At 42.3% G+C, this 27759-nt stretch overlaps 1 protein-coding gene across 7 annotated transcripts in view; it reads right to left on the bottom strand.

Moving 5' to 3' along the window:
• Nucleotides 1-17580: 17580 nt before the first annotated feature.
• Nucleotides 17581-27759, bottom strand: part of GNAS (GNAS complex locus) — a 70674-nt gene continuing 60495 nt past the window's right edge. For 5 of the 7 annotated variants that reach the window (XM_009437483.4, XM_009437485.4, XM_016938189.4 and 2 more), the window contains 10 exons: nucleotides 25211-25265; nucleotides 25005-25124; nucleotides 23298-23395; nucleotides 19558-19612; nucleotides 19351-19424; nucleotides 19195-19253; nucleotides 18970-19090; nucleotides 18693-18823; nucleotides 18372-18439; nucleotides 17581-18090 (listed from right to left, as the gene is read on the bottom strand). In XM_009437483.4, coding sequence (XP_009435758.1) covers nucleotides 17944-18090; nucleotides 18372-18439; nucleotides 18693-18823; nucleotides 18970-19090; nucleotides 19195-19253; nucleotides 19351-19424; nucleotides 19558-19612; nucleotides 23298-23395; nucleotides 25005-25124; nucleotides 25211-25265 — 928 coding nt within the window. In that variant the 3' untranslated portion in view covers nucleotides 17581-17943. Of the gene's footprint in view, nucleotides 18091-18371; nucleotides 18440-18692; nucleotides 18824-18969; nucleotides 19091-19194; nucleotides 19254-19350; nucleotides 19425-19557; nucleotides 19613-23297; nucleotides 23396-25004; nucleotides 25125-25210; nucleotides 25269-27759 lie in introns of all 7 variants that reach the window. The other 2 variants (XM_016938188.4, XM_024352037.3) reach the window with 1 other exon arrangement.

The following is a 27759-nucleotide window of genomic DNA, read 5'->3' as shown; positions in this document are numbered from 1 at the left end:
AAGCGCATGTGGAACTGAACATGTTGCTAGGGGCATTCATGAGAAACACAGCCTTCCATTTTGAGTTTCCTAATCTCCATTTCCTCAGTTCCCACAAATCTCATTTCTTCCCAGTCTAGCTTTTGCCCTTTACCTACCTGTCTAAATTCATAAATAATGCAGGCTAGGCGCGGTGGCTCACGCCTGTAATCCCAGCAATTTGGGAGGCCAAGGTGGGGGCGGATCACCTGAGATCAGGAGTTGGAGACCAGCCTGGCCAACATGGTGAAATCATGTCTCTACTAAAAATATAAAAGTTAGCTGGGCATGGTGGCATGTACCTGTAAGCCCAGCTACTCAGGAGGCGGAGGCAGGAGAATCACTTGAACCTGGGAGGCGGAGGTTGCAGTGAGCCGAGATTGTGCCACTGCACTTCAGCCTGGGCGATAAGAGCGAAACTCCATCTCAAAAAAAAAAAAAAAAAAAATGTTCAAATGTATTCAAAAGAAGAGAGACTAATATAATGACCCTCAGTTTCCCAACTTCAATAATTATCAATATTTGCAAATCTTGTTTTATCTGTCCCCCTACTCCCACTGGATAAGTTTGCAGGGATTTCATCTTTTCTGGCCCCTAGAAGCACTAGACAGAGGTGACCACTCCATTCCTCTTGAAACACTGGCTTCCCTTGGCCGTCTCCTAATTGCCGTTTCCTTCTCAGAACTTTCTTTCTCGGCTGGTTTCTGTTATGGTCCTCTTGGAACCTCTAGGTGTTAGAAGACTGCACCTCTTGGTGCTGCTGTTGTTCTTAGTCACCTGTCTTATGCTCTGGAGAACACTCCAGCACTCTTTAGTGAAATTAAGTGCCTGCTCTTCTACCCAGAAACCCCACTGCTGGGTATGTGTCCCAAAGCTGTGTCCTCTGGGTCTGTAGGCGCCTTGTGCAGGCATGAGTCCACACAGCCTTGTTTGGTGTAGCAGGGAGTGGAAGGCAGCCTGGGGGGTCCATAGTAATCATCAGGACTGTTCTAGAAGTGCCAGCTTTCCTCTCCTACTGCCACATGCTAGAATGGAACTTCCCTGCCATATGGGGTTAGGTGGAGCCGGGTGACTTATCTGGGCATGGAAATGTGTGCAGAAGTGACGTGTATCACTACCAAATGAGTCAGGGAATGCTTTGCTGTGCCTTTTTGTCTGGCATAGCAAGCGACAGTAATAGAGAGGACACCTAGGTCCCTGGGTGATAACAAGAGCAGAACCCTCCTGTTGGTCTACAGTGGTCACGCGGTCTGAATGAGAAATGAGCATTTGTGCCTAAACTGTTACTGTCTCAGGAGTGTATGTTACAGCAACATAACCTACTCTATCCTGACTGACGCAGGGACACATGTAGACACTGGAAGCAATGACAGCACACACACAGCAATGTGCATAGATCTGAGAAACAGGGCCGGGTGAGGAAGACACAGAATGAGATCTGTAAGCATGTCATTTGTGCCAATTAAAAATAATGGGCCCTTTGGCTGGGGGTGGTGGCTCATGCCTATAATCCCAGCACTTTGGGAGGCCAGGGCAGGCAGATTGCTTGAGCCAAGGAGTTCAAGACCAGTCTTGGTGACACGGTGAAACCTCGCCTCTACTAAAAATACAAAAATTAGCTCGTCATGGTGGTGTGTGTCTGTAGTCCCAGCTACTCACGAGGCTGAGTGGGGAGGATCGCTTGAGCCTGGGAGGTCAAGGCTGCAGTGAGCTGAGATTGTGTCATGCACTCCAGCCTGGGTGACAGAGTGAGACCCCGTCTCAAAAATAAATAAAATACATAAATAATAAAAACAATGTGCCCCAAACAATGTACATGTTTTTCAATAACACAAAGAGAAGGAACATATCAGACATACTGGAATTGCTGCCTACAGGCAAAGAGAAGTGCAGCTAAGGGGAATAAGTAAATAAATAAAACAAGCACCTTGCACACACCAGTGAAAGTCTGGTCACAAAATGAGGAAGATAACGATTCCCATCTCCGGAGATCCAATAGGGGGGAAAAGATCACTGCTGTGTATCTCCTCCCTGGGGCATCCAGTAATACCAGTTAGGCCTTTTAAGCATATTCACACAAAGATATATTCTCCCCTCAACACCACATGCACACTAACCGCCTTTTAATAGAAATAGAAGCACGCCAGTGAATACACTGCTCAGCCCGTTGCCTGCTTCTCAGCCTGTGATGGTGAGGTTGGAAGCTCTGAAGCTTGGGACAGGCTTTGTCACAGGCTGAAAAAGAGATTTGGTCTAGGGGAATGAGGCCAAATGCAGATATACACCCTTGCTCTTTACAGAGTATTGGGAACCTTTCAACTAATTTTGCCTTTTGTTTAAGGTATTTTATATTGCATTTCTGTTACATATAACAAATCCCGACTAATACATCTGAATGCCCCTTTGATCATATATTAAATTTCCATAAACTTTGGCCTGTTTCTGGTCTTCTGTTTTGTTCCCAGGCTCTGTCTGTTCCTGTACTAGAACCACACTAGAACGTGTTATAATATGTGTGATATCTGGTAGGGCAACCGCATGGCCAACAGCCTTCACTGTTGGAATTCTATTTGCTATTCTCTGAGATAATTTATTCTTCCAGATGAACTATAAGATGATTTTGCCACATTAAAAAGATCAGGTTACTCTGGGGTTGCATTAAATTTAGAGTTAACTTAGAGCAGAGGTGTCCGATCTCTTGGCTTCCCTGGACCACACTGGAAGAAGAATTGTCTTGGGCCACACGTAAAATATACTAGCAATAGCTGGTGAGTTAAAAGAAAAATCTCCTAATGTTGTAAGACAGTTTATGAATTTGTGTTGGGCCACATTCAAAGCTGTCCTGGGCTGCATGTGCATGGCTAATTTTTGCATTTTTTGTAGAGACAGGGTTTTACCGTGTTGGCCAGGCTGGTCTCGAACTCCTGACCTTAAGCGATCCTCCTGCCTTGGCCTCCAAAAGTGCTGGGATTACAGGCGTGAGCCACCATTCTTCATCTGGGATTTTAAAAATGACTGCCTTACACACACACGCGCGCACACACACACTCTTGCACACACCCCACACACACTGTTATACACACCCATACTCACACACATTCATACAACTGTGGCCCTTGGCAGGGCTGTTGCTACTTCCTGTCAAAGTAGCGAGTGAGCAGGCAGGTGAAGCTCCCCTCCACCAGGCAAGGTCTTGGACGGTTCCTGAGGGTTAATAGCTGGGCTTCTGGAACCAAAGTGGGGCTGGAACCCCAGCTCTGCCCGTGAGCTGCTCCCTGACTTCTGGCAAGGGACACCTCTCAGAGCCTCAGTTTCTGCCTTTATAAACAGTGAGATTTTAAAATATAATGTAAGGTAGTCTAACATAATATAAATTGTATATGGTTTAATATGTAATATGTAATTCACCTTATACAGGTGTAATTATATGATATGAAATATACTGTGTAAATATAAATATGTAGTAATGTAAAAGTATAGTGTTATAATATATAATAAAATATAATGTAGCACAGTATAATGTAAATTATATAATTTAATGTAATATATCGAGTTATGCATATATAATTAGAAAATGATATAAAAGTTATACATTTAAATTGAAGTTATGTAGCCTTAATCCATATAATAAAATATAATATATTGTCATATAATATGATATAAATTATATATAACAATAGACAATATCATATCACTTTGTACATGTATAATTGTAACACATGAATATATAAATATAAATATGTAGTAATATAAAATATAACAATATTAATAACCTATAACATATAAACTATATAATGTAATATAAATTACATGCAATTTAATATGTAACATATTACATAAGTATAATTACACTATAAAGTATATTATAGAAATACATTTGTAGTAATATGTTAATTTATATTATGTAACAGAAATAGGATTTAAAGCCTCTTAATTGTTATGAGCATTAAAGTATTTCAACAGGGTCTGGCACGTAATAGACACTCAGTGCCTATGAGAATCTTCCCGTTGTGGTTGTATGGTGTAAGAATAGCAAGCACTTAAGTAGTACACGTGTGCATGGTAAGTACTCCATCAATGCTAACTTTTATTATTATAGTTAGAGAGTATACGAGTATTAAGAGGCTTAGAATGGGGCCTGGGCACTCAGTGAGTGTTAAGCTTTTATTATCGTACACCAGGTGAATTTTCTGTGGGGGTTTCCTAAGCTGTGCAATCATATCATCCACACGTAATCACAATATTACCTTCTCCTTTCTCATATTTTCGACTTCAATTTTTTTTGGTCTAATTGTGCGAACCATCACTTCCAGACCAAAATTAATAGTGGTGAGAATAGGTACTGTTTTGTTGTTCCTGACTTCAAGAATATTAAGAATATTGCTGGCTGTTGGATCCATACATGCACAGGCACACACATGAAATGACATCAAACAAGCATTTTTTTATTATCATTTTGCCAAGGGCTTTTGTTTAAAAAAACAAAACAAAACAGAAAGGGACTCAATGCTCTTAGATGCCTTTCAACCCTATTAAGCTGCCGAAGGCATCTTCTCTTTTGACCCGTTAACATGGACGGTATATAGGCAAACTTCGTGATCCTCATTCTTTGCATTCTATGGTAAGCCCTTTCGCTATAGTCTGCATTTTGTTTGCTATGATTTAGAGCTTACTTTGTAAAAAGTGTGTCAAGCATGGGAGAAGGAGACCCAAAGCATCAGTATCATTGTAGGAAAAATCAAATGAGCAAGAAGCAAAGCCCAATATGGCAGCATTCTTCTAAATGTTACCATTGTTGAACTAGCGCTAACAAATGCATGCAAAAGAAAATTCATTGGCATTGTTTATTTCAAGAGCAGCGACAGAAATTAATCCTCAAAACTCCAATGAATTTAAACTCTCACAGTGAAGATTTGGGTTTCAGAAGATGCACTGAATTATCCATGACAAAGCCCTCACTGTGGTCAGATGTGTAGATGAGTTAATTCTATGTCTTTTTATAATTGCAAAAAAGTGACTTTTTTTTTTTTTTTTTTTTTTTTTTGAGAGAGGGTCTCCCTCTGTCACCCAGACTGGAGTGCAATGGTGCAATCTTGGCTCACTGCAACCTCTGCCTCCTGCGTTCAAGTGATTCACCTGCCTCAGCCTCCCGAGTAGCTGGGACTATGGAACTACAGGCACGTGCCACCATGCCTGGCTAATTTTTGTATTTTTAGTAGAGGCAGGGTTTCGCCATGTTAGCCAGGCTGGTGTCAAACTCCTGACCTCAAGTGACCTGCCCACCTCGGCTTCCGAATGAAAATTTAAATGTTTATTTGAGGTATGCAAGTGAAAAAGCTTTTTTCTTTCTTTTTTTAGACATAAAGAAATAAAAGACTCCGCATTTATTTTCAACCTACGTACTGCCTTTGTGGAATCAAGTTTCACTGAGACTTGAACATGACTTGAGTGAACTTATATTGTCACAGGCTCTCAAAAGAATTCTTGGCCCACACCAAGAATTTCAATGGTTTCTCCACTACTATTAGTTCTTAGTAAAAGTAAAAACCTTAAGGCAAATGATAAACTACTATTACAATTTCAATTTATTGCTGAAACTGCTATGAGAATATTTTAACTTCTATAGGAAGGTAACAGAAATGCTTATAGTTGTGGATGAAGGCAATTATATAATTCCATGTGGGATAATTTCTCGGTTGTACAATGAGCTATAATTTTATGGGTAAAGGCTTAACACTTTGTTGTCATGTACTGTTGCTGTAAATTGAACCAGGTAAAGCAAGTTTAATTCACAGCAACAGTACTTGCAGGTAATCAATTTTTGCATTTCCACTTCTAATTAAGAAAAGGCCTCTACTCTTTTGTGAAATTTAGCCATTTCTGCATTCAATTCTTGTTCCTAGAAACAAATAAGAATTATTCTAGCTATTCCAGTGATGATAATTCTCTTCTTTGAGAAGATGAGTAAACTTTAATATTTCCTTAAAATTTTGCATATCAGCAGTCTGGTTTCTCCCTCAGCTTTTACCATTTCTCATTAGGAGCCTCTGTTTCTTTGACTGATAGCTTTTTAAGGCCAATCTAAGTATGATCTGGTACAAAAAGTTTCTCGGTTTGGAATTAAGGATAACATTTTAGTACCCAATTAGCTGAATGAAACTAGATTAAAGAGCTCCCCCATACTTTAGGAGGCCAAGACATTTCAATCTCAAGAGCCATCAGAAAAAAAATTTGTCATTCTGAACACTGCTACTGAAGGCTATAATTCAGACAGAAGGATGAAACTGAGAGAGGGAAATATTGAATAACTACAGATTTACCAAATGCGATGTGATTTTTAGTGATCCTTCAGTTTCAAATCATAAAAACCTAAAGAACGCAGTTCAGAATGCCCTCCCTGGCCAGTTCCTACAATTTCCAAGAATGCTGTTTGCTAATGAGCTATAAAATACTAAAGCAAGTACCAATCAGGGGATAAATGATGAGAAAACACAAAAGCATTCTTAACCTTTGCTCCAGGAGCTGTTTGGTAATCCCAACCCTGCACTCAATTTTCCATTTCTCAATGTCTTTCTTCCCTCAAACTCCATTTGATGGGGGACACTCTGTTTCCTTTGAGACAACCTGACCTTGGGGAACAGGGTCACAATATTTTTTCTTTATTTCTCTCCTTTTGGAAAAAGAGAAGAACCAATTCTTATCTCTGGTTCATGGATCCTTATTTCTATTGGCTGATCTCAATTTTTCTCAAATTTGAACTTCATCTCTGAAGCAGTGAAGTGTGTATGTGAGGAGGACTGCAGGTAGACGGGGTTCCTAGACTTGCCTTCCCATTATTGCAAAAGCCACCTTGACAAGGCCGTCAATTTCCAGAGAAAAGTGATGGAAACGCCCTCCTATTTCCCCAGTTGGTTCATTTCACATCTCTTCAAGGGCTGTTGGCTTTGTGCCAGGCACTGCTTTGGGCTCCACGGATACAGCAGCGCCTTTTATCCCAGACTCTGACACCTGAGCCCTACCCTCCTTCACTCTCCTCTGCATGCAACCCCAAATCCCACCTCCTCCCAGGAAAGTGTGTGTCACCAATTTTGGAAACGGAAGATCCTTAGAGATGCAAGGATCTCTAAGCAGCAAGATGTGAAAGTCATTAATTACAAAAATACAGTTTTGTCTCAAAATGTATGCTGGAAATATGTGGTGTGCCCCAGGGCCTTCCTCGTGGGGGCATCCGCCACCTCAAGCTCCTTTCTCCAACCTTCACCCTCTTCCTACCCTTTGAGTCTCAGTTCAAAGATTACCCCCTCAGAGAGTTCTTCCCTAGCAACACCTTTTAAAATGATACCCCTACAACCACCACACCACGAGCTTGCTGTAGATAAACTTTGTGACTGTCTGAATTATCTTAATTATTTACTTGGTTACCATTGTATCATCTCAATTCTCCCTCTAGCATGAGAATGGTTTTCTACCCCATTGGCTGCTGTCACCTGACCACCTAGCACAGGGCTTGGCGGATTGTTGAGTGTCTAATAAATACTCGCTGAATGGATAAAAGTCTGTGCTATGACAAAGGATGAAAACATTTGTTCTTAAAATATGAAAAAATTACTCCTAGTAGATTTATACCAAGAAATTACCAGACCATCATGGTGATGAAAGACTAACCCAGAAATTTATATCAATAATCCCCCTCTCCTCTGCCTCACCAAGCCCCATGTAGATGAAACCCCACTTTGGAAATGTGATTTGCCTCACAGTACAGGGAATGCCCCATTTGAACAGAACCAGCGTGTCCTGGGCACCATCATCTTGTTCAGCCTTAGCCCTAAGGAGGCACTCAACAAAGTTGTGGTTGGGAAAAAGATCTCCTAAACTACATATTATCCATCCTTCAGCAACACCACTGCAGTTCTTTCCAATCTTACAATCTTGGGTGTTTTCTTGAATCAAGCACCTTGCGTTGGGGGTTTTCTCTCTCTTCAAATCCCCCCTCCTTCTGTCTCTGTACGGGGGAGCTGTTTTCTTGTTCCTTCTTTCTTGCCTGTTAAACTTATTCTCCTTAAAAGCAAAAAAAATGTGTCTTGGGTTAGAATTTAAAGTTGCAGGAGCCTGGCTACCTGGGTTTGAATCTGGACTCTACCACTTATTAGCTATGTGATCTTGAACCAAGGAAGTTGTTCAACTTTCTTTCTTTTTTTTTTTTTTTGAGACAGAGTCTCATGCTGTTGCCCTGCCTGGAGTGCAGTGGCATGATCTTTGCTCACTGCAACTTCTGCCTCCTGGTTGGAGCAATTCTCCTGCCTCAGCCTCCCTAGTAGCTGGGACTACAGGTGTGCACCACCATGCCCAGCTAATTTTTGTATTTTTAGTAGAGATGGGGTTTCACCATATTGGCCAGGCTGGTCTTGAACTCCTGACCTCAGGTGATCCACCCACCTCAGCCTCCCAGAGTGCTGGGATTACAGGCGTGAGCCACTGCGCCTGGCCAGTTGTTCAACTTTCTACTCCTTGGTTTCCTCATCTGTAAAGCAAGGATAAAAACATCTTGAGTTATTCCCTGTAAAGTGCTTAAATTAGGGACAGGTAGATAGTAGGCTCTCAACAACATAGTTGCTCTTACTATTAATCATCATTCTTTTTTTTTTTTTTTTTTTTTTTAAGACAGGGTCTCACTCCATTGCCCATGCTGGAGTATAGTGGCTCCATCTTGGCTCACTGCAACTTCCACTTCCTGAATTCAGGCAATCCTCCTGCTTCAGCCTCCTAAGTAGCTGGGACTACAGATGCATGCCACCACGCCCAGCTAATTTTTTTTTTTTGTAGAAAGACAGGGTTTTGCCATGTTATCCAGGCTGATCTCGAACTTCTGGACTCAAGTGATCCACCCGCCTTGGTCTCCCAAAGTGCTAGGATTACAGGCATGAGCCACTGTGCCTGTCCTAGTGTCATCATTAACATTGGAAGTTTTAAAAACTTTAATCTGGAAATGTAAGATTTTTCTTTCTCTTTTTCTTAATTTATTTTACTTTATTTTATTTTAGAGACAGGGTCTTGCTCTGTTGCCCAGGCTGGAGTACAGTGGAGTAGCTCACTGCAGCCTCGAACTCCTGGCTTCAAGGGATCCTACCACCTTTGCCTTCTAAATTACTGGGATTACAGGTATAAGCCACTGTGCCTGGCCCCTTGTTTGTAAACTTTTGCTTAAAATAGCCAACACATAGAAAATTAGAATAGTGCAATGGACCCCCATGTACTGATCACCCTGTTTTAACAAGCATCACCTCATAACCAATCTTGTTTCACCTCCACCCTCCTATCAGTGGTGTGCTGGAGCTGACTGGCACTGTCTGCTCAGAGCTGACTGTGCACATCTCTTCCCAACTCCATATCCAATGGCATACTGCTGGGAGTTTGAAATCAATCATAGTGGGGGATTTACACCATGGGAATTGGCAAACACTAACATCAAGGCTCCCCACGGTCACCCACTTACCACAGGAGAGCCTGTAGCAAAACAATTTCCAGCATGGCTCCAACTCCTGCCTTCACCCCACTGTATGATTTTGGAACATCATATTATTTTGTTTCAGTAGGTATATCTGAAAGATAAGAATTCATGAAAATCATGATGCTCCTATCCACACAAAAACGTTAACACTAGTTTTCTTAGTATTGTCAAATATCCAGCCATTGTTTAAATTTATCTGATGATTTCATACTTTTTAAAAAATAGTTGGTTTGTTCAAATCAGAAGGTTTATAATATGGGGATGCAATCAGCAAAATCTGGAATATGGAAAACTCTAGAGGACAAACAACTCAGTTTCTGAGTTGGAATCGTATAAGGGGCAAGAAAAAGAGAAGAGGTAACCCACAGATGACACGGGATTTAGGAGATGAATCAGCCAAATGTAACATGGGGACCGTATGCAAGCAGTAGTCTCTTGTATTTTCTTCTTCTTCTTCTTCTTCTTCTTTTTTTTTTTTTTTTTTTTTTTTTTGAGATGGAGTCTCGCTCTGTCTCCCAGGCTGGATGGAGTGCAGTGGCACTATCTTGGCTCACTGCAACCTCTGCCTCCCAGGTTTAAGGGATTCTCCTACCTCAGGCTCCTGAGTAGCTGGGATTACAGGCACATGCCACCACATCCAGCTAATTTTTGTATTTTTAGTAGAGATAGGGTTTTACCATGGTGGTCAGGCTGGTCTCGAATTCCTAACCTCATGATCTGCCCGCCTCGGCCTCCCAAAGTGCTGGGATTACAGGTGTGAGCCACCACACCCAGCCTGTATTTTCTTCTTAAAGCTTTCTTGTTTTACCTTTCACACGCTATTGATTAAAAAATTTTTTTTCTTTTTAAGAGACGGGGTCTTGCCATGTTGCCCAGGCTGGTCTCCAATTCCTTGGCTCAGGCAATCTTCCCACCTTAGCCTCCCAAAGTGCTGGGATTACAGTCATAAGCCCCTGTGGCCAGCCTGCTGTTGATTTTTTAAAATATTATTATTATTTTAGAGATGGGGTCTCGTTGTTGTTGCATAGGCTGGAGTACAGTGGCACAATCATACCTCACTGCAGCCTCGAACTTCTAGGCTCAAATGATCCTCTTGCCTCAGCCTCCCAAGTAGCTAGGACTATAGGCATGCACACTGTGCCTAGGCTGGTATTGATTTTTACATGTTAATCTTATAAATCTGTACTTTGTACTTTACTAAATCCTTTCACTTTTTAGTAATGATTTTTCCGTGGATTTTTGGAGGGGAGAGTTATAATAATAATCACCTGTTATTTTTATTTTTTTTTGCAACTGGGTCTCACTCTGTCACTGAGGCTGGAGTACAGTGGCATGAACATGGCTCACTGCAGCCTCGGCTTCCTGGGCTCAAGTTGTCTGGCCACCTCAGCCTCCCAGGTAGCTGGAACTGCAGGCATGTGCCACCACATCTGGCTAATTTTTAAATTTTTTTTTTTTTTTTTTTTTGGGACAGAGTCTCACTTTGGCGCCTAGGCTGGAGTGCAGTGGCGCGATCTCAGCTCACTGCAAGCTCCGCCTCCGGGGTTCACGGGACTACAGGTGCCCGCTAGCACGCCCGGCTAATTTTTTTGTGTTTTTGGTAGAGACGGGGTTTCACTGTGTTAGCCAGGATGGTCTTGATCTCCTGACCTCGTGATCCACCCACCTCGGCCTCCCAAAGTGCTAGGATTACAGGTATGAGCCACTGCACCTGTCAAAAAGATAGTTTTGCTTCTCCCCTTCCAATTCTAGGTCTCTCATTGCTTTCTTTTGTCTAATTGAATTGGCTTATTCATCTCATACAATGATAAACAGAGTGATGATGTGAGGCATCCTTGTGTTTCTTGTTTCTTATTCCTGACATTAGTGGAAAAGCTTTTAGAAGCTCCTCATTAATTAAAATGTTGACTTTTGGAGATTTTATTTATATACATGATATATACTGTACTAAGTATATATAGATATGTGGTATATATAGAGAGAGTCTTTATATTAGAAAAGCATCCATTCATTACTATTTTGTTGGATTTCTAAAATATGAATCAGTATTAAATTTTGGCATATATTACTGTATTTGTTCATATTGAACAAACCTTGAATTCCTAGAATAAATCTTACCAGGCATGATGTATTATTTTTAATGTAATATGGAATTATGTTTGCTTATATTTTAAAATATTTATATTGATATTCATAAGTGAAATTAATCTGTAATTTTATTTTTGGGTGCAATCTTTGGCATGTTTTGGAATCAGTGGTATACTTTATAAAAATAATTTTGAGGTTTTCCTTTTATTATGTTATGGTCTGGAATAATATAAGTAGCACAGGGATTATTTGACTTTTAAAGGTTTAATATAATTCCCCTGTGAAACCACCTGGGCCTGGTGCCTTTTTCCTTTTCCTCATTAAAAAAAAAAAAAAAAAATATATATATATATATATATATATATATATATATAATACATGTACTAAAAAGTTCCAAATCCTAAGTGTACAGTCAAATGAATTTTCTCAAATGGAATATATTTGTTTAACCAGCATTTAGATCAAGAATAGAAACTTGCTAGCACCCCAGAAGTTTCCCTCATGTTTCCTTCTTGTCATTAGCTTCCCATCCCAGCGAGAGTCTGGAGCCTTTTGTCATGGAGGCCTCTCACTGTGCTTTGTGTTTTTCTATGGTAACTGGTCAGCTTAGATTTATGATGTCTCTGCTGGGGTCAATTTTGGTAAGAAGTATTTTTTTGGATGATTTTCTATTTCATCTAGGCTTTCTAACTTATTTACGTAGAATTATGCAAATTGTTCTCTTATGATTTGAAAGGGTTTTATTCCCCCTAATATCTTCCCTAAGCCTTAAAACTACAGGCATTGGATATGTTTTTTTCAGATGCTCCATCAAGGTGCATACAACAGGAAATTATAGATCCCTCTCAACCGGGCGCAGTGGCTCACGCCTGGAATCCCAGCACTTTGGGAGGCCGAGGTGGGTGGATCACCTGGGGTCAGGAGTTTGAGACCAGCCTGACCAATATAGTGAAACCTCAACTCTACTAAAAATACAAAATTAGCTGGGCGTGGTGGCGCATGCCTGTAATTCTAGCTCCTTGGGAGGCTGAGGCAGAAGAATTGCTTGAACCCAGGAGGCGGAGGTTGCAGTGACTGAAGATTGTGCCGTTGCACTCCAGCCTGGGCAACAAGAGCGAAACTCCATCTCAAAAATAAAAATAAAAATAAAAAATAAAATCCCTATCTATGTGTGTATGCATAATAGTGGTATTGAAAAGATACAGCCAGGTTCAGTGGCTCATGCCTGTAATCGCAGTCCTTTGGGAGGCTGAGGTGGGTGGATCACTTGAGGTCAGGAGTTTGAGACCAGCCTGGCCAATGTGGTGAAACCCCATCTCTACTAAAAATACAAAAAATTAGCTGCGCGTGGCAGTGGGCATCTGTCGTCCCAGCTACTCTGGAGGCTGAGGCAGAAGAATTGCTTAAACCTGGGAAGTAGAGGTTGCAGCATACTAAGATCACGCCACTGCACTTCAGCCTGGGCAACAGAGTGAGACTCTGTCTAAAAAGACAGAAGAAGGAAGGAAGGAAGGAAAGGAAGGGAGGGAGGGAGGGGAGGCGAGGAAGGAGAGAAGGAGGGAGGGATACTTTTCTATCTGTTACTTTTACTTTTCGAAGTACGCATACATAGCTGGGTATCTATGTGTATTTCACATGGTGAAGCATGAATGAAGAGGCCTCTATGAAACACTGACAAAAAGAGGACAAAAGAGATTAGTTTGGGTTGTCTCTCCCTTCCTCTTCTGCCTTCAGCTGTACTGTGATACTGTCTTGCAACCATGAGAGAGAAGCCAAGAGAATTGTGGACACATTAGTCCTGCCATTGATGAGCTGCTGAAATAACAGGAACCATCTACCTCTAGAATTCTTGATAAGTGGATATAAACTTCTGTTTGTCTGTGCCACTCTGGGTCAGGATTCTGTTACTTGCAGCTGAATGCATTCTTAACTGATACGGTAAATAAAATAGGCAAAATGAGAAGACTTGTTGTTCATAGCATATGCATGCATTTTTTAATGTGGGAAAATTATCCTAGAGATGCAAAGTCCTCCAGCTCTGAAATAGGAACCTGTGTAACAATTACTTAAATTAAGTGCTTATTGCAATGACCTTTTTAGTGTAACCTTTATTAAAAAGCATAATTTGCTTAAATTATTCACAATGCTTTAGATATGATTTACCTTTTTCATGTTTGAGCTAACTACTGCACAATGGGATAGGACCTGTTGTACAAATGATGGGATGGTTTTTAATAGGGCTTTGAAAGGATTAAATGAGATCATCCATATACAGAGTGTAGAACAGTACCTGGCACATAGTAAAGTCCTCCAAAAATGTTTATTATTATTATTATTATTATTATTATTATTATTATTATTATTATTGAGACAGAGTCTCGCTCTGTCACCAGGCGGGAGTGCAGTGGCACGATCTCAGCTCACTGCAACCTCTGCCTCCCGGAGGCAGATTCTCCTTGCCTCCCGATTCTCCTTGCCTCAGCCTCCTGAGTAGCTGGGACTACAGGCACCTGCCACCACGCCTGACTAATTTTTTGTATTTTTAGTAAAGACAGGGTTTTACCATGTTGGCCAGGATGGTCTCGAACTCCTGACCTCAGGTGATCTGCCCCCCTCGGACTCCCAAAGTGCTGGGATTACAGGTGTGAGCCACTGCACCTGGCCATTAATTATGTTTTAATAACAATTTTAAATAATGATGTTAGCTATTAGTACTTGATGGCTGGCTTCTTCTCATCCTTCACATTCTCAGAAGAAAATGTACTACATCAGAGAGGCCCTCCCTAGCTGTTCCATCTAAAGTGAAATCCCTCCTCAAATATCTCCCATTCCCCGCTGCCTGCATCCTGCTTATTGCTTCAGAGATTTTGTCACCATCTGTAATTCTTTTTATTATTTATTTAGTAAGTGTGTGTCTGTCTCGCTAGAACATGAACCCCATGAGATCAGGATTCCCACTGGCTGGCATGGATCCCATAGTCTCTATGTATTTATTGAGTGAAAAGATGACCAAAGCCATCCAAGAAAGTACTATAATAAGAGGATACCATGGTCTACATAGAAGGGCTATGCAGATGTGGCCATTTTGGGGTGCATAATTTTGTGCACATTTAAGTAAAAGTGGAGGTAAATAAAAATTCTGTCCAATTCTAGACCCTTCTCATACTGTGAAGGGCCCTAATGGTTTATTATTATCATGTTCAATCCAAAAGGTCAATGAATAGTCATTTATAATATTTGGTTTACACATCTCTACAAAGTGTGGTGCAAATCGTTACCTTTAGAAAAATAGGTTGCTTTGCACTTTAATAGAGATTTAAACATCAGATTAAATTTTTTTTTTTTTTTTGAGATGGACTCTTGCTCTGTTGCCCAGGCTGGAGTGCAGTGGTGCGATCTCAGCTCACTGCAAACTCTGCCTCCCAGGTTCACGCCATTCTCCTGCCTCAGCCTCCTGAGTAGCTGGGACTACAGGTGCCTGCTACCACACCCGGCTAATTTTTTGTATTTTTAGTAGAGAGGGGGTTTCACCCTGTTGGCCAGGATGGTCTCCATCTCCTGACCTCGTGATCCGCCCGCCTCGGCCTCCCAAAGTGCTGGGATTACAGGCATTCAGATTAAAAAAATCTTTTTTTTTTAAAATGGCTTCTTGTAATCAAAGATTTAAATGAAAGTCTTTATAATTTTTTGTTTTTTGAAGATCCTAAAATTTAGATTTGAAAATAGCTCTGTAGAAGTTTTGCTTGGCACCAGGGTCAGAGGGAAAAGGGAAACAAAAATGTTTTAAATAGCAGCAATGAAGCCTAACATAGGGAAGCAAGTCTCAAACGCAACGGGGTGACTGGTGGGGACAAAGCCCTGACCTGGTAGGGAGGCAGGAGTATGGCCAGTGCCACGGTCTGTGGGAAGAGGCCCCACTCACCCACCTGGCTGTGGAATCCCATGGTCGATGGGGGTCACAGGTCATGGACTCCTGATAACTGACATCATGGGAAGAACACCAGGAGACCTTTTTCTCTTTTCTCCTGCATCTTCCAGGACAACAGTATCTTGTAGGGACCAAGCAGTGGCCTTTGGCTACTTGAGTTTGAAGCGCATCTTCCCTGCTCACTAGAGACGTCTCTTGGGGTCTCTCGGGGCCTCTTTTACTCATTGTCAAAATAGCAGCTGAACCTATCCCATTGGGTAATGGCTAGCACTAGTAGATACCTGATAACTGTGACTTTTGTGGCCCTTCTTCTAGAAGATACCATGAAGTCTCTGTCAGTTATGACCAACAAGGTGGGGTTCTGTGGTATCATTTTCCTTGGCATCTCTGGCCTGGGAATTTTGTGTTTTCTAATTTTGATGGATATGTGGCTAGAGCTGTGACAATCTCATGTGGATTATGCTAAGAAGGTTCCAGAATTTCTATGTAAAAGGGACATACAGGGAGCCATCTTGGAAGAGGAGCTAGGGGCTGGAGTTCAACCTTGATTTTCACTGAGCACAGCCTTTACCTGGATGAATGTTTGTGTGGCACGCTGGTCTTGTGGTTGCACTTGATAGCCACTGTCCAGGTTTTATGTGTGTTTATTTGGGGTGCTTTGGAGGATTATGGGAACTTGTGGGCTAGTCTTTCAGCTGTATTTGCATAGCAAGCCCCGATTTTTACTTGGATTTTATATTTGGGGGGCTTTTGAGGGCTTTGTACTAAAAATTGCATAGCAAGCACATGTGGACTGAATGTTATGTGAAAGTTGGATGGAGATGCAGGTATTTGCTACTTTTCTGCCCCCCGTGGGGCTCATCGCTCACCTCTGGTGAGCTACACTATATGATTAATTTGGGTGAGAGTAATTTGATCTGGAAACTAGAATAGGAAGTGGATTTGGGACCTGGATTACAGAATGAACTTGAAGTCCCATTTGGCCAGCTTCAGAGGGCACCATCGTTGATGCTGATCACTTCCTCCCACCCTTCCTGGAAGCCACCCAGGAAGTGACCACATATGAGACTACACCTTGGGGGATAAGGGTAGGGGTGAAAGTCTAGGGAACCCACAGGACCTCAGAAATAAGCCACACTTCAACCCGTGAGTGTGGACCCCCATCCCCACTCCCAATTATGGTGAATATTTATGAGTGATGTCCCACATATCCCGAGGCTTATTATTTGTATTTAAGTTGCATGCTTATATACTGTGCCCATTTTCCTGATGGTTTTGCTTATTAATTCATAAGAACTCTTTGCTTATTAGGGAAGTAAACCCTTTGTCAAAATTTCTACCTGACCCAGGCCCTTCCCCCATTCAAATTTTAAGTGTGATTTTCGTTTTTATAGTCATCCCCAACCCCCTTATGGCCTTTAGGTCTTAGGTTATGCTGCAGAGAGGCCCTTTAAAAACCCAAGGTTTTAATTATAAAATAGCCACCTGAAAAAGTACCTCTTTTATTTAGATGTATGTGATCAACTTATGTCAAATTCATTTTGGTGTGTGCAATGAGGTAGGGATCCAGCCTAAATTTTCCCCAAATGGCTACACCATTTCTTGAATAACCCCATTGATTTGAAACACTGTGTTCCTCTATTTCTCCACATAATTTAGTCCCTATCTTATCTTATAGCAAAACATACACTACTTTTCTTGGGAAGCCTGGGTCAGCAGGCAAACTGTGTGATGACGTAATGGTGTGAGTTGTTGGTAGAATCTTTGGATAGGATGGCAATGATCAAAATGCAGAGGTGACTGGGGCATAGTGGTTCACTATGGGGTGAAATTTAGGAGGAACAGGGGTGGACTTTTCCTATTGTCTGCAAATTGTTTCAAGACACCTACAGATTAGGGTCACCAGAAAACATACAGTGGTGAGATTTTATACCCACTTCACCTTGGGGCCTCCCAACTTTTGACGTAAGGACCAAATCAAAACCATGAATGACGGGAATTTGCTCAGAACCACAAATAACTCACGGGAGTCCCATCATTCTTTGCTCACATTTAATTTTTATTTTGATTTTTTTTAATGCTGCACAACACAATATTTATTTCATTTGTTTCTTTTATTTCATTTTATTTGTTTGCTGCTGTTATTTTATTTATTTTTACTGAAAGTGAGAGGGAACTTTTGTGGCCTTTTTTCCTTTTTCTGTAGGCCGCCTTAAGCTTTCTAAATTTGGAACATCTAAGCAAGCTGAAGGGAAAAGGGGGTTTCGCAAAATCACTCGGGGGAAGGGAAAGGTTGCTTTGTTAATCATGCCCTATGGTGGGTGATTAACTGCTTGTACAATTACGTTTCACTTTTAATTAATTGTGCTTAAGGCTTTAATTAAATTTGGGGGTTCCCTTCTTAGAGCAGCTCGTACTGACGAAGGTGCATGCGCTGAATGATGTCACGGCAGTCGTTGAACACACGGCGGATGTTCTCAGTGTCCACAGCGCAGGTGAAATGAGGGTAGCAGTAGTGACGCCCATCTCCACTGGCAGTGCTGATCCTCTGCAGGCACAAACAAGGGGACTTGTCAGTGACACCCTCGCCAGGAACCACCCTATCCCTGATGGGGACACCAACCAGGGACGGCTGTCAGCCAGCCTCTGATGTCATATGAAAACAAAAGCAAAAGGAGGGGCACAAAGAGCTCAAATCCACACTGGATGTGCGTGAACTAAAACCATGGAACTGGGTAGCTGAACCCCTGAATTTGGAATTAAGTAAATTTACATCCATGAGAAAAAGAGGAGCAACAAGAGAGGAAACTAAAGACAGGCTCGACTCACCAGAAACTCATCTCGAATGAAGTACTTGGCCCGGGTCACGCGTGGGTCCTCTCCGGGCTCGGGAGTAGCTATAAAAAAAAGGGAATACATATTAATGTAATTAAAAATTCAAGCAGAGCTGGGGTGCTAGCATCTCTGTAGCTCCTGAAGTCTTCAAAACCCTGATTTTTCCATACGAGAATTAGTGGGAGTGCGTTTTTCTTGCTTCTCTTATAGATCCTTTATGGTTTGGTGGTGGGAGGGGGATGGGGGTTTTCGGCCTGACCGTTTGAAAAAGAACCACCGCAATGAGCAGCCAGCAAGAGTGGAAGCCATACACACCATCCTCAGGAGTAGTGTAGCGAGCAAATTCTGGAAAGTAGTCCTCAATCTTCGATTTCCCAGCAAGGACTTTCTCAGCGAGCAGATCTTGCTTGTTGAGGAACAGAATCACAGAGATGGTGCGCAGCCATCTACAAGAAGGGAGGCTGTGTGAATGCTTGGGAGAAGCGCGCTTTCGGCCAGGGGTCTGGAATGCTTGCACGGGGTTCTTCTCTATAAACAGTGCAGACCAGGGCCTCCTGGGCAAGCGCAGGGGGTGGGCGGTCACTCCACAAACCTGTTGTTCCAGATGCTCTTGAAGAGGTTCAGAGCCTCCTGCAGGCGGTTGGTCTGGTTGTCCTCCCGGATGACCATGTTGTAGCTGCTGCTGGCCACCACGAAGATGATGGCAGTCACATCTTAACCAAAGAGAGCAAAGCCAAGAGCGTGAGCAGCGACCCTGATCCCTAACAACACAGAAGCAAAGCGTTCTTTACGAACAGCCAAGCCCACAGCATCCTACCGTTGAAGCACTGGATCCACTTGCGGCGTTCATCGCGCTGGCCACCCACGTCAAACATGCTGGTGGGGAGGAGGACAGCTGGTTATTCCAGAGGGACTGGGGTGAATGTCAAGAAACCATGATCTCTGTTATATAAAAAGGTAACAGTTGGCTTACTGGAAGTTGACTTTGTCCACCTGGAACTTGGTCTCAAAGATTCCAGAAGTCAGGACACGGCAGCGAAGCAGGTCCTGAAACAAAATTGAGGTCAATGGATCTCATCAAAGCCAACCGAAACAGTAATAATTGCCAATCTAAAGCAAAGGTCTGGAGTAGTTTGGAAAGAGGGCTCAGAGTCCTCTGGTGGTGAGGGGTTTTGCACACCTGATCGCTCGGCACGTAGTCAGCCTGCTTGATCACGTCGATCTTGTCCAGGAAGCTGGGAGAAAAAGAAAGACACGTGGGGTGTTCACAACGCTCACATCAATTTGCCAACTATTTGTGTCTCTCTACAAGGTCAGGCTCAACGGAAGTGACCGTCCCACAGTTATGCAGCACTAAGTCAATGGCACATTTGCTTGTGTGTTGGTTACATTTGTAACTCAAAGCTGATGCCTTAAGAAGGTTAGGGCAAACAGGATTTAAGATAAATAATTTTAGGAATCAGGGAACTCTAGATGCGTCTAGCAGCTAGCCTGTGGCCTCGATGCAGTGGGGCCACACAAACAGCACAGCACAGTGGTGGGGCTTTGTTCTTCGTGTTTATTTTTATTTTTTCTATTTTTCTTTTTTATTCTTTACTTAGCTTGTTTATTCCTGTTGCTCTCTGGCAATATTCTTGATTTTTAGAAGGTTTTATGCATATCAACCAGTAGAGAAAGGACCCCAAAACCAGGCTGGCCTATCACATTCTGTGCCATTTGGTAATGCTTGACAAAAACATTTTAATTTTCAAATTGCTTGATTAAAATGGCAAACAGTTTGAAAATTGTATACCTCTATATCATTCAGTTAAAAAAAAATAAAGTGACATTCTTAAAAACATCAAGGACTTTCCCCTCAAGGGCACACGAGATTGTTTTAGTTACTGAGAATCTGTATCCCTTCCTTTTTACTTTTTAAGAATCTCATTGATTAAAGAGAACAAAAGAGGTTGGCACAAAGGGGCCCTTCTCGCCCTAGCCATCCTGAACAGGAAACAAACACAAAGTTCTCTTCCGTTCTGTTTGGTCCATGAAATAGAACACTCCAGATATTACGCTTTTCATTAAAAAAGCATCTTGTTTGTGTTGCTTGACTAGACACACAGGAAAATTTACTTTTGAAAGATTGGGGTAATTAATATGGAAAATTAATGTTAAAACCAGTTGTTTTTTGGAGGGAGGGGCATGTAGAGATTGGAATTGTTTTAAAGCGGGCTAACGAGAAAAGAAAATCATAAAGAGAGAAAAGTTTATTTAAAGAAACTGCCTAAGTTTTCTGTTCCCCTCTTCCTTTTTACTAGGTTCAGAGTTAGTCTGGCTTAGAGGATATACTAACTTGCCCAATCAATCTTACATTACAGCGCCAGTCCAGAAATAGCGCCCCAGCCGCCCTGGCCTCCAGCATGTTACCATGGCAACAGAACCACAGTTCTATAAATAGATCATCAGCACCAAATCTTGTGAGAGAGACATCTGGAGTGGAGCCAGCCAAACCCCAGCTCAACAAATAAAAATAGGCAGCTTAAGAAATGGGCACACTACCAGTATCTGAACTTTAACATAAAGGCAGTTCAACCAGAAACGTGCCGGCCACGGCAGATGCAGGGCTGTTTGAGCCACGGGTGAGGGCGGACATTTTAAAAGTTCTAAGCTGCGTTGTTCTCTTTTTCTCTGAGTTTCCTGAAAACTTTTCATGATCTATACAAATGGTGCAGTTTTCAGACAAAGTTTCAGGAGTAATGAAGTGTTGCTTAAAAAAACCCCAAAAACTTCTAAATGATTTGAGAGAGAAAACGAAACCCGACAAAATTCAACAATCTGGCTAAGCTACTGTTAATGAACGAAACTGGGACTCCCTGCCCCCCCGCCAGCATTCAGAACTGGGGTGGTTAAACTCTCTTAATCTTGTACCTGTACTTAACTTCTGACTTGGATCCAAAATACAAAATGCAAACAATTCCAGGATTTCCATTTGTTTTGCGTTACTATAATTAGCGCTTCCAGCTTTTGGTTCGAACTTTTGAGAAAATCAGGGACTTTGTTGAAGAAGGAGTGGGGGCTGGGGGCCACAGGGACCAGCCAAGATGGACTGTTTTTTTCTGTTCCTTGAAAAAATATACACATTTGCTTGTATATTAAACCGTGGAATATCTATGTATGTGGCAATGGAAGAGAAAGGAATTTCCTATGGGAAGGCAGGGCTGGGGTTGATGGATTGCACAGACCCTAACAGAGGCCTATATGATTTATAGATGAACAGTATCACCTCTTCCTCCCTCCTGTTTATTCAGGTGGTTTTCACAATCAGTTCCTTGGGCTTGAGGCTACTAAGTAAAGCAATCTTAGCCCTTGGTGAGTCAGCCTGGCACCTTGGTTCTGATTAGCTAATACTTCCTATAGCAAAATCAGTTCCGAGTTGCAGCTACTTGTAATAAGGATGGCTAAAACATCAAACCTCTACTAGACTCCCCTGCCCCAAGTCACAAGACACTCCTACTTCAGAATATCATTAACTGAGACTGCTTTGTGCATTTCTGCAGCATCAACAAACAAAAGATATCTTTACATTTTTGGCTGGACGTGGTGGCTCATGCCTGTAATCCCAGCACTTTGGGAGGCCGAGGCAGGTGGATCACAAGGTCAGGAGTTCGAGACCAGCCTGGCCAATATGGTGAAACCCCATCTCTACTAAAAATACAAAAATTAGCTGGGTGTGGTGGCAGGCACCTGTAGTCCCAGCTACTCGGGAGGCTGAGGCAGGAGAATCACTTGAACCCAGGAGGCAGAGGTTGCAGTGAGCCAAGGTCGCACCACTGCACTCCAGCCTGGGTGACAGAGTGAGACTCCGTTTCAAAAAAATAATAATAATCTTTACATATTTTTTAAATAACCCTGACCACCACATGCTTGCTATATCATGTGCAAGATGAGGGAAGCCATAAACTATTTCAAAGGCAACTTTCTAGCTATCGGGTACGATGTCCTCTGGGAGAGACCATGGTGGGTGACAGGGACAGAGGGCGATCCCTGAGGCAATGGTAAGTCAGGTGTTAGGCAGCAAGGGAAGCAGCCTGGGCATCAGGTAGAGTTGTGCAATAAAGTCTGTGTTTTAAGTTCCCCCTTCTTCATTTGCCAACACACCAACCAGGTGAGCCCACCTTTATGAGTGACTTTGGAGAAAGATGCTTTTCCCATTGCTACCGCAGGCCTTAACCTGTCCTCCTCGCAGGTAGTAATTTGTTTTATTTGAAAATAACCCCACCACGGTATTGTACTGCTTAGGTGTATAGTTTAGGATTTAAAATCCACTGACCACTTACCATCCTTGAATCAAGACCCGGTGAGAAGGAATAAATAAGGATATGAAATAGAGTTCAAAAGTCAAGACAACACAAAAACAAACTCTACCTAGAGTCACTAGGATCTAGTAACACTAGGCAGCTACTAGAGTCGCTTACCTGAGAGCAGAAATAGATCAATCAACAACTACCAAGGAGAGAGGAGGCGTAGCTACGTCTTCACCGTTCCTCTTTGTTATGTTTTAAAATTACAGCAATAAAATATAGCATGTTTACATTATTCAAAATGTGAGCACTGCCCTATTTCCCTAAATGCTTAGGGTCAATTCAATTAATTACTTCCTACTAATTATGAATACTATGAAACTCATCATCATTTTGCTCTAACAGGCTTTAAATGTTTATATAAAATAATGTCGCTGCACTAAAAGAAAAATGATGCAATTAAGGACTTTATAAATAAACAATTGAATCAGATTAGAACTTTCTGCCAGTGGGGTAACTGGTTGGCTTCTAAGAAAGGAATCATCAACAAGTAACTTTCAAAGCAGGACCACAGGTTTTCATGTTTTCTTGTTTTTGCCTGTTTTATGTGCTGACGGGTTGGGTGGCGGTTACTTACTACTGGGCACAGTCAATCAGCTGGTACTCGTTGGAGCGTTCATAGCAGGCACGCACTCCTTCATCCTCCCACAGAGCCTTGGCATGCTCATAGAATTCCTGAAAGTGAACACAAGAAAGTTTAGAGAAAGGCAAGAGCTTGAACTAATCAACAACACTGTCATTCGAACCCTGAGACCAGAGTTCCCTACGTGACCGACGCTTGGTGTGATTTTGAATTTTGAGCCCAATTAATGAATTAATGCTCACAAAGAACTTTAATTCAACACGTTAAACATATTCAAAAGTTCACGCAATTAGCTGCTGGGTCTTATTGTGAATTACTGGTTTTGGGTAGTTTCTTTTCTCGTGTGTAGGGGGAATGGGGTAAGCTGAGTAATTTAGTTTCTTCACAGAATTGTTTAGGAAGAATATACACTAAATGTGTTAGAATATGCCAATAAATGGTTCAATGTTGTGAAAATAAGAAACTTCATTTGTAAGATGTGCTGGGACTAAATTTGCCTCCTGGGAAAATGTGAATCTTACCAAAAAAAATGATGATGGGGGACGTGTAGGCAGGAACGTAAAAGTTCAGATGTTAGTAGGACTAATAAAAAGTTATTGTTCGGATACATTTTTAATAGGCTGCTGTTTCCTTTTCCTATTAAATATAGAATCATATTTCAAGAAAGTCAGTGGGTTATATCATACATATTGTGTTTACTGCTTTTTTTCAAAATAATGCTATTTAAAAAGTTTAGCTATCCATACTAACTATATACCACTAATTTCTCCAATTTAAGTTTGCAGCCAAGTCCATCTAAAATATACAAACAAAAATTCCCACGAAAGCCTGACAAAAGGCAACAATAACTCATTGTTTTAGCTGTAGACAAGTCTCTTCCCTGTGGGTCTTACAAACGCATACATCTTTCCATCTCGTTTTCCGTTCCCCGCTTATAAGCCATTCTCCCCACGAAGGGGCCTAAACTTATATGCTTGGGCTTGAACAGTTTTTTGTTCCCTAAAAGTAGTTCTTTAGGGAGCCAACAGTGTCGTGCATCCAGAGGAAAGTCTTTTCCATATGTTCTATTTTATGATTTATTTTTGAGTTATAATTTAGATATATTTCACTTTTTTTAATAACGAGAAAAGATTTCATTTGCCCCAAGACAAGGACTGACTTTAGAAAACTCTTAATAAATGTTAAAAGGTCACCTGTTTAAAATGAGAATGTCTTCCATTTGGCACTTCACTGAGGCATCCCAAGGTACCTTAGGGCACTTCCAGTGGAGTAAATGGACAATTAGTATTTGTCTGCCATATTTAACATACAGTTTTGTTTGTCCTAAGATGGGAATGAGGGAATAATTAAGCCTGCCATAGCTCAGGACCTTTTTCCTCATAAAAATTTACAATCTAATAAAGTGAGATTGTAGTATTCAAGAGTGATGTTTGTTTGTGAGGACAGGTGAGCTAAGATGTAGAAGGGGTGACAGAATTTTGCTCATCCATCTTGAACAAAGCCCTAATGATGATTATTATTAAATTAAGGTTACACATGAAATTAACTTTTTCCTAAGGATGGACATCGGTGAAATGTGGTTTTGCCTGAAGTGTGGTTTGGATGCTCTTGCCCATGTGCAGGGCTGTCACTCATGTTCCTATATGGACACTGTGCTCAGGTGGGCGGGGCTAAGGCCACACAAGTCGGGGTGCAGCTTACGGGAGGGAAGTCAAAGTCAGGCACGTTCATCACACTCAGAATGTAGTCCACTCTGAACTGGTTCTCGGGGTTGGCCAGCTCCACGGGGGGCACCAGGTTGCTCATGGCGGCCACAATGGTCTGAAAATGATTTAGCAAAGCGGTCAGGGAACGGCACTGGCTGGGAGGGGGCTGCAAGACAGAAAGCACAAGGAGCCAGCACGTACTTCAATCGCCTCTTTCAGGTTGTTTTTGATGTCCTGCACTTTGGTTGCCTTCTCACTGCAGTGGGATTGAAAAGAAAAGAAGATCATATCGCACCATGTCAGTTAGGAGCACTGCTTTCATAAAGACCTCCCGACTAAAAAGCATAGTATTCTGTTCTTCAGGGAGTTGTGGGTTCGGATCTGTGCAGATTGGAGGTAGCTGAATAAACATAGTTGCAAATTATAACCTCCCAAATGTGCCCTGAGGACACGCCCAATGGGGTAGATTAGCAAATTGCCTTAGCAATCATGACTGTACCAGAAGTTGCATGCAGCTCATTTAATCTTTCATGGGCTTGAAGCCCCCACACTACATACTAACACTTCCTAAAGGCTTCTCCTGGTCCTATCAACATCTGGGTAGGGGTGAGGCTGGAGTGATAGGTCACTATGAGGTTGGGGTGGAGCAAAACAGTCCCATGGTTTGACTTGGAATTAACTCAGTTGCTAGATTAGCATACTGAGAGAACCAGTGAGCACAGGTGGTGGTGTTTATAATAGTTCATTACAGGAGCCCAGGTGCGGTGGCTCACACCTGTAATCCCAGCACTTTGGGAGGCTGAGGCGGGCAGACTGCCTGAGGTCAGGAGTTGGAGACCAGTCTGGCCAACATGGTGAAACCCTGTCTCTACTAAAAACACACAAAAAAACTAGCTGGGCACGGTGGCATGCGCCTGTAATCCCAGCTACAAGGGAGGCTGAGGCAGGAGAATCGCTTGAACCCGGGAGGCGGAGGTTGCAGTAAGCTGAGATGGCACCACTGCACTCCAGCCAGGGTGAGAGTGAGACTCCGTCAAAAAAAAAAAAAAAAGTCGTATGTGCGATGCTCCAGGCACTGCAGCTAGCAGCAATGAAACTTCTAGTTCATGATGTTAGTGCATGTTGGTCCATGTGCAATAGGAATATAAGATTCCACCCCCTAGAAGGCCTTATAATCTAAGGGGGAGGGGAGGTCAGATCCCACTGGTAAGTAGAGGTTGAAGGTTTTGTAGCTTTTCCTTGACTTTAACTCAGCCACATGGGATGGCCTGCGTGGTCTTTATGGAATGATCTATATTCAGGGTCACTGGTCCCACAGGTAAAGGCCACACCCTTTGGCTTCTGGGGACCGTAACAGAATGTTAATTTTTGTACCAGATCACACTGATCCAAATGCTGTATGTTTTTCAGAAACTAGCCTTCATTCGAAGCACAGCCAGGGAAGGTTCTCGAGTTTATGTTTTTAGAGGGCAAGAAAAGGCCTCTTGTGTGGAGTATGTATCTCATCAGGTCTATAGCCCAAAAATGGAACCAGCACACACAGCACACCTGCTGTACCTGTTAGGCCCTGGGAGGTGAGGGCGTTGTCATGCGGAAAAAAGGTGCTACGGTCCTGCCCCTCTGACAGGGAAACTGAGGCCGAGAGGGGGGAGTCACCGAGGCAGAAACCAATGGGAGTGGGAGATGGAGGGGACAGAGTTTATCTTTTTCACGGTTTGTGTGTATGTATATATATATATATATATATATATATTTATTTTAATCTTTTGAGAGTCCCAGTTTTTGAAGCATTCACTTGGCTGATTCACCAATTCATAGACTGGAGTAGAAATTAAAACATATAATCCCTCCAGACTAGAACATGACAGTTAAGGCAGAGGAAAGGCGAAGGGAGGTTAATTAGCAAGAGCAGACGAGCAGGGCAAGGCAGTCAGTGGAGCAGCAGGGGTGGGGGGCGGGGACGGACGGTGGGGTCAAGTGCGGGCCTGTCGACAGGCCTTCCACAAACCATTTGGTCTTTCCTTTCTCAAAGAATTATACTTGCAAATTTATTCTTTCTGAATAAATGTCTGTGTACTTCTGGGCCTTCACCTGCTGAAGGATCCCATCTCGCCCCTTTCCTACGTGAAGCCCCTTTCACTGCACCACTGCTCTTCTACATTGGGTGAAGAGCTGGCGAAGTTCAGAGGGGCCACGCTCATTAGTGGTGGGGGGTGTCTGGGGTGGGGAGGGGGGACAGATGTTGCCAGGAATCTCCTCAGGGCCATTTAAGTAAAAGTGCTGCAGGTCCCGAGAATCTCAGAAACACAGATGACAGGGAGGTGAGCGAGCTTCAGGCCTTGTGTACAAATCTGAAATCTGATTCTGGCCCCCAGACTCTTAAAGCAACCACCTTAGAGTGAAAGGGAGTGAGTCCTGACCGCTCTGTGCGACTGTCTGCTTTGTATGTGCAGAATCAAAGCTCATTTCTGAAATTAAGAATTCCCGGCCTTGGTATTACAGTCTAACATCGATTATTTAGATGTTATAAATTAAAAGGACATGTGTTTGATGGTCCCCAATGTTCACTTTTGAATTCAGAATTTACCTAAAACCGCCTAGGGCAAATCTATTCCCATTCATTAAAAGCAGGCTCCACTTCATAGGTAATGAAAGCTATTAACCTTTGGTTTTGAGGTTCCACAATAGTAAAATTAAATACATTCGGGTACTAAATATCCAAATCTGCATACAGCGAGAGAAAAGTATTT

Source organism: Pan troglodytes, chromosome 21, assembly GCF_028858775.2.
Source record: "Pan troglodytes isolate AG18354 chromosome 21, NHGRI_mPanTro3-v2.0_pri, whole genome shotgun sequence".
NCBI classification, from domain to species: Eukaryota; Metazoa; Chordata; class Mammalia; order Primates; family Hominidae; genus Pan; species Pan troglodytes.
This window is presented reverse-complemented; position numbering and strand designations above follow the sequence as displayed.